Below are 6,181 nucleotides of genomic sequence, written 5' to 3'. Positions count from 1 at the left end.
TCTACATACCTTGAGGTACCTGGTGCAGCTCATGAACACTGTGATACTGGGGCAGATGGAGCATCCCACAGTACTTCCAGTTCACTTCTGGGTCCGCCAGGAAGTGTTGGGGGGGCCTCCCCCCTGCGCTTCCCTGGCCCGGTGATTGGCTGTGGGGAAACCATGGGTGCCCCCTCCCAGACCCAGGAGGTACCAGTTGCCAAGGCGGACAGCTGTGAGGGGGCTCCCAGCATGCTCCCCAGTGGACCCAGAAGTGGACTGGAAGGGCTTCTGGTCCATTTCTGGGTCTGCTGCTGAGTACGCTGGGGAGCCCCTTGCGCTCCTGTGGGATGTTCCATCTGCCCCAGCATTGCAGCATTCCCGAGCCTCCTGCTACTTAGAGGTATGTACAAAAAACATTTAAAGCTGTGTCTATGTCCGAATTGCTGAATCTTTCCGAATCTCTCTGAATCGATTCGTGGGGTTCTGGTTTGATTTGGGGAGATTGAAGGGTCTCTTGATTCGATTTGGATCCAGAGATTCAGCCACCAAATCAGAACAAATCTCTGCCGAATCAAATCAGGGACTGAAGCTTCACACAGCCCTAGTGGTTAGCACCAGTTGGGAGAAACAGCTACAATTCGGTCATTGGTGTTTAGAGTCAAGCAGGCAGGAAGAGGGCAAAAAGGTGCTGATGTCAGTGAGGTCTATGTATTGTTTAGCTATAGGGAGCAGATGAGATCATACAATTGAGAGCTAGAGAAATGTACCAACAACTGGAATCAATACTGGGATATTCACCAAGGGGGAAACAGCATGAAGCTGTGAATTAACAAACACATACTCGGTCCAGGGGATGGGCAAGGAAAAACTGAAATTCCAGACTACTACAGATGCCAGGGTTATGATTTCATGCTGAAGAGTTTCACACTATTTACTTGGTCCTTCTAGAAAGGAAAACTTATGGTTTCCAAGGTGTTTCCTGTGTCAGAAGGAAGAAAGAAAGACTGGTAGCCCACTTGTTTCTCTTTTTAAATGAGAGACCTCTAAATGCAGCTTTGGAGCTTGCAGAGACAAAGGTGGGAGTGCACATGTACCTCAGACAGAAATACAACTGTTCTTGGGAATGGAGACTCCCTTTGTGCTGCTCTTCCTATTTATAGGTCATCCATGGAACAGCCCAGGAGAAAAAAAGATGCAGGACTTGCAATCCATTTTCTCCAGCAAATGAATCTGAGTCAAACCATAGGCAACTGCAAGCTACAGTGCCCCATTTCTTGTGCTCCTGACACATGAAGACTTCAAAACCTAGGATCAAATTCTGCCTTCTCCTGTATTTTTGTAGCCCATTCAGGATTCTACTGCGGCCCCTAGCTATACCCTTTATGAAATTCCTTGTGTGCTGACTTAACCCATTGGCGAGTGGATGTCACATGTCCATCTTTATGTCAATCCTTAGAGGAGAGGAAGTGCTAGTGCTCCAAGCTATGGTAGCCACACAGGGTTTCTGCCCTAGAGGTCCTTGATTTAGCCCCTTGTGTGTTGGGCAAAGACAGCAGCTCTCATACAGGCAGACCTGTTTATATCCATAGATATAATCTATACAAGTGACTCTGTGCTGGCCAGCCACAGTATAGAGTCATTTGAACCATGTATGGTGAGATGTGCCTTAGAAGGTGTTAGCAGGAAGCAGTTCTTGCACTCAAGCACTTACAGACAAAGACTGTAACTGGGCCGTGAACAGAGAGCACAAGAAATAGAGGTTTCTTACCTCCTTGCATCCATCACAAGCTGGTCCTCAGGACATCTGCAAGGGCAGCAGATAGCTCCTAATATTTACATAGCCATAATTGGTTAATAAAGCATTTTTCTTAAATTATAAGTTACACATAATAGGCTCATTTGGCAGTCAGACTGCTGGTCAGAGACAACAGAGTTATTCCTTCAGTACATCCTAGCTGGTGTCAGTGCTGTGCTATTTGCAGACCTGAAGCTGACTAGGTCCTGTCAATTTTAGGGCTGCTATTAAAGGCAAACAGGCCTTTGAGTTAACAAGGGAACAAGCTTTAGTGAGATGTAAACAGCTGAGAACTGGCCCTTCCCACTCAACTTGGTGGATAGGTTTAGATTGGCTTAAGTGTTATCTTTAACATCGAAATCAATGAGTTTTGTAGAATTGGCCCAATTCAAATAGCTGTCAACAACACCCACAGGCATCTTAAGTAGACATCATTTTGCTACACACTTCACACAAAAATATTTCTGAATTGATTCCTTCTAAAAAAAAATCCAACCTCTGTTCTCCAGCTTTTTCCTACCACATATATTCCTTTACGGACAATAGTAGTTCTTTGTGTACATCTCTACAAAAAGAAATAATTCCAGAACTCATTTCTGTATAAGAATATATTATTTAGAAGATACATTTAAAAATAAAAATTCTGTACATCTCCAGAAGTTCATTGTTTTGCATCCATGAGGATAAAAATATGCTCTTGTGGTGGCCTCAGTTTTTCTGTCACCATTGCCATATACTGAAGGGTTCCATGATACTTAGCTGCACAGTTCTGGCACAGAAAGGAAAATTCAGATCAATTAAATTAGGTTCTAAATCTAAAGTAAAGACCATAAAATTCAGAGGATGATATAGATACATATAATGGCTGGTTCTAATCTCTGGAACATCATTAGGCAAACAAAGGTTTTGTTGCCATAGCCACTGCCCCTCTTCTTTTAGGAGACAAGGACTTGTTAGAGTAAGCTATAGTGCTCAGACTGCCATCTGCACACATGTACTGCATTAATCTGAATGACAGGGTTTGGTCTTCTGTGAATGTTTTTCTCAAAAAGGATGATTAATCAAACTTCATCTTGCTCCTAAGGATCTTGAGTCTTATTTTCCTTGGGCACAAGAAGAAGATGGTCTGCTGAAGTCAATGGAGTTGCAACCCATTATGTACATGGTATATTTGATGGATTGTGTCTTCTTTTTAAATAGTGTTTAAAACCAAAATCATCTTGTGACATATATTGTGCTCAGGATACTTTTCCTTTCACTTCTCTGTGCTTCCAGCTGTCATACTTCCACTCTTCTTCTTCTGCATCTAAAATACAGAGAAAGGCAGAATAAACATCACTGGGTACATCTATATATGCAATTAATGCAATGCGATAAACTCCAGAGTTGTTTGAGATGCAGTATACACTGCTCCCAGGCACAGTGTCTACACCTGCACCTGGGACACTACCAATTTGAGCCAGGGCAGAGCAGGCCCAGGCTGGGTGTTTGGGGGTGTGTGCGTGAGGAGTGGGGGGCGTGTAGGTAGAGTGCCAGAAGTATGGAGCTGTGTGGCTACTGGCTAGGTAGCAGGCAGGAGTCTGGCTCCTTGCTGCCTGGCCTGACTGGGCACGATTTAGGCTCACGGTCACCATCTACACGTGCATTTCATCACAGTTAATGACTCCACTATAAGATAGACTGATGCTGCTGTGGCTAGCTGATCCCTAATCTCTCAAATGCAGTGTCCACTAAAGCTCTAATAAAATAATATGCATTACCTTGGTAATTCTAACAGTTATAGTAAGTACCTTGGCTTAGAGCAGCTCAGTACTTCTCATTATCCTCTGAGTTAATGTCTGCAATAGTTAGCTACCTGCGATTGTTTGACGGTATTTCTGACTTCACAGAGTTTCCATTGTAGTAGCACTCCTTGTGCCAATATACTGCAATTAAGGCTCTAGCAGTTTCCATAGAAACAATGTTTTTGACAGAGCTATAAATCAGAAGTAAAAAATTTACCTTAGCTTGAAACTCGAAGAAGTGCCAACCTGCTTTCATTCCTGCCTTTGCTTTCTTTTCTGTTTTCTCTAAGGAAGGTTCTATGTTGCTGCGGAGTTCTTCCAAGACTCTCTTCTCCTTTACAAAGCATCACACTCAAGACCTATGCTCCATGACTTCATGGTTTATCAGTCTTAAAATGTGCACTGCTGGAGCTAGGACCGCCCTTCCTAAGTATGTAAAAACTGCCTAGCACACAATGGATACTACTGCAAATACGGTAATCATTACCATCACCATCAAGAGACCAGCTCCTTGTAAAGGAGACCTCCCAGGTGACCATGCATATCAATTTTCCTCAGGAAAACACTTTCTTACTTTCCTTTAGCAAACAGTGTGATGGACAGTGTGCAGGTGGTGTGATTTAAATGATACGAGCTAGATGAACTCTGGGGGGGCTTTATCTGTGCCTCAAATACATGAAGTTTAGTGGGTCTCACCAAAGTCACTGGAGCTATTCACATGCATGAAATGTAGTGTGTACATACATGCTTATATCGGTATGTTTTGTTCTTCAGTGATTCACTTGCCTGAAAACAAATTTCAATATGCTTGGCAATTAAATGTTCTGTCAAAGAGACGGTCAGGCTAGCTAAGAACGATTATAGGATCTGCCTGCTGTTTCCACTGAGTACTGGTTTGCTTACAGTGGGAGATACTATACCAATGTAGCTATACTGCTAAATCTGCAGCAGAGCAGAGATGTCATATGGGGTCAGAAATGTACGAATGAAGGTAATTTTTTATTTCAAACCTAGCTAAGCTGCATCAATGCAGTGCTCTCTTTATTGCATTGTACTACTGGATACTGAATCAAACAATAGTGTTTGAGGATAGATACACTCTTTGCTACTGTGCCAGAATTGAAAACAAACTGAAAGTTCCTTGAAATCAGAGTGGAAACGGGAAAAAAACTCCAGAGAACAGGGAGAGATTTTCATGAGTGTCACTAATCTAGCACACTGTGAGAAGAACTGATGGCAGACTACCACACTCTGGGGGGCATGCTGAAGGAGATAGGTGCACAGGTGATATTTTCTTCTGTCCTACCAATGAGCGGATGTGGAAGATGGCATGAGACGTGCATTGCAGAGACCAACTGGAGGCTTTGGGAATGGTGTCTTGAGGTGGGCTTTGGCTTCCTTGACAACGACCCATACATCATGATGAGAGACATGCTTGGATGGGATGGGCTCACCTTTCTCCCAAAGGTAAACGTGTCTTCTCTTCTAGGTTGGCGGGTCTCCTCTGGCGGGCTTTAAACTAGGCTCGTCGGGGGAAGGGGAAGACGAGGGAGGAGGAAGTCTTGGACCACTAAACCAAGCAGCACTCACAAGTACAGCCCAGCCTAGACTGACGAGCGGAACATACATACAGGTAAGCAACAGGGGCCAGGGCAATGCTGAGATTAGGGGGCTAGTGCACACATCCACAGGAGGCCTCAAATGCCTCTACACAAATGCTCATAGTATGGGAAACAAGCAGGAGGAACTTACCCTCCTGCTAGCTGACACCAACCCAGACATAGTGGGGCTCACTGAAACGTGGTGGGACCCAACGCATGACTGGGCGGTGAAGATCAAGGGCTATAGGCTGTATAGGAGGGACAGAACAGGGGGAAAGGTGGGGGTGAGAATACACATCCTCACCAAGTAGCACAGAATCAGAGGAGAGGCACACTGAAGTGCTCTGGGTTAGAATACAAGGCCCTCGAGGGGAAAGAGACGTAACGGTGGGGGTCTACTACAGACCTCCCAACCAAGGGGAGGAGCTAGACCGGGAATTCTTAAGTCAGCTCATGGAGGTAGCGAAGTCAAAGGTTGTGGTCATCATGGGTGACCTGAACTTTCCAGACATCTGCTGGGAAGAGCAGTCAGCCAGGTCTGACCGGTCACATAGGTTCCTAGCCCAAATGCAGGACCTCCATCTAACCCAGGAGGTGCACAGGCCCACCAGGGAAGACGCCTTGTTGGACCTGGTGCTGGCCACAGGCAATGACTTGGTGAGGGGGCTACGGGTGCTCGACCACCTGGGCAACAGTGATCATTGCCTGTTGGAATTCACCATCCAGCGCAGGGTGGCAAAGGCCTAGATTTCAAGAGGGCAGACTTCAATGAGATAAGGAGAATAGTCGAGGAAGCACTGAGGTCCCAGAGGGGAGGGGAGCCAGGTGTCCAAGAAGAGTGGTTGCTCCTTAAGGAGACGATCCTCCAAGCCCAAAGGGAGGTAATCCCAAGACAGATCAAAGGGAGCAGGAGGGCGCAAAAGCCCCCATGGCTCACCAAAAGCATCCGGGGATGTCTCCTAGCTAAAAAGGAGGCGTACACCCAATGGAAGGGAGGGGCCATCACCAGGGAGGACTAT

The 6,181-nt window shown here is 45.6% G+C and overlaps 1 protein-coding gene across 1 annotated transcript in view; it reads right to left on the bottom strand.

Annotated features, from left to right (window-relative positions):
* Window positions 1-2,367: 2,367 nt before the first annotated feature.
* PDE9A (phosphodiesterase 9A) overlaps window positions 2,368-6,181 on the bottom strand; it is a 99,431-nt gene continuing 95,617 nt past the window's right edge. Inside the window, exon 18 of the mRNA XM_019528993.1 lies at window positions 2,368-3,083. Coding sequence (XP_019384538.1) covers window positions 3,033-3,083 — 51 coding nt within the window. The 3' untranslated portion in view covers window positions 2,368-3,032. The remainder of the gene's footprint in view (window positions 3,084-6,181) is intronic.

Source organism: Crocodylus porosus, unplaced genomic scaffold (assembly GCF_001723895.1).
Source record: "Crocodylus porosus isolate Cpor-Errol unplaced genomic scaffold, CroPor_comp1, whole genome shotgun sequence".
Lineage (NCBI taxonomy): Eukaryota > Metazoa > Chordata > Crocodylia > Crocodylidae > Crocodylus > Crocodylus porosus.
Note: the sequence above shows the minus strand (reverse complement) of the source record. Positions and strands in the feature narration are given on the sequence as shown.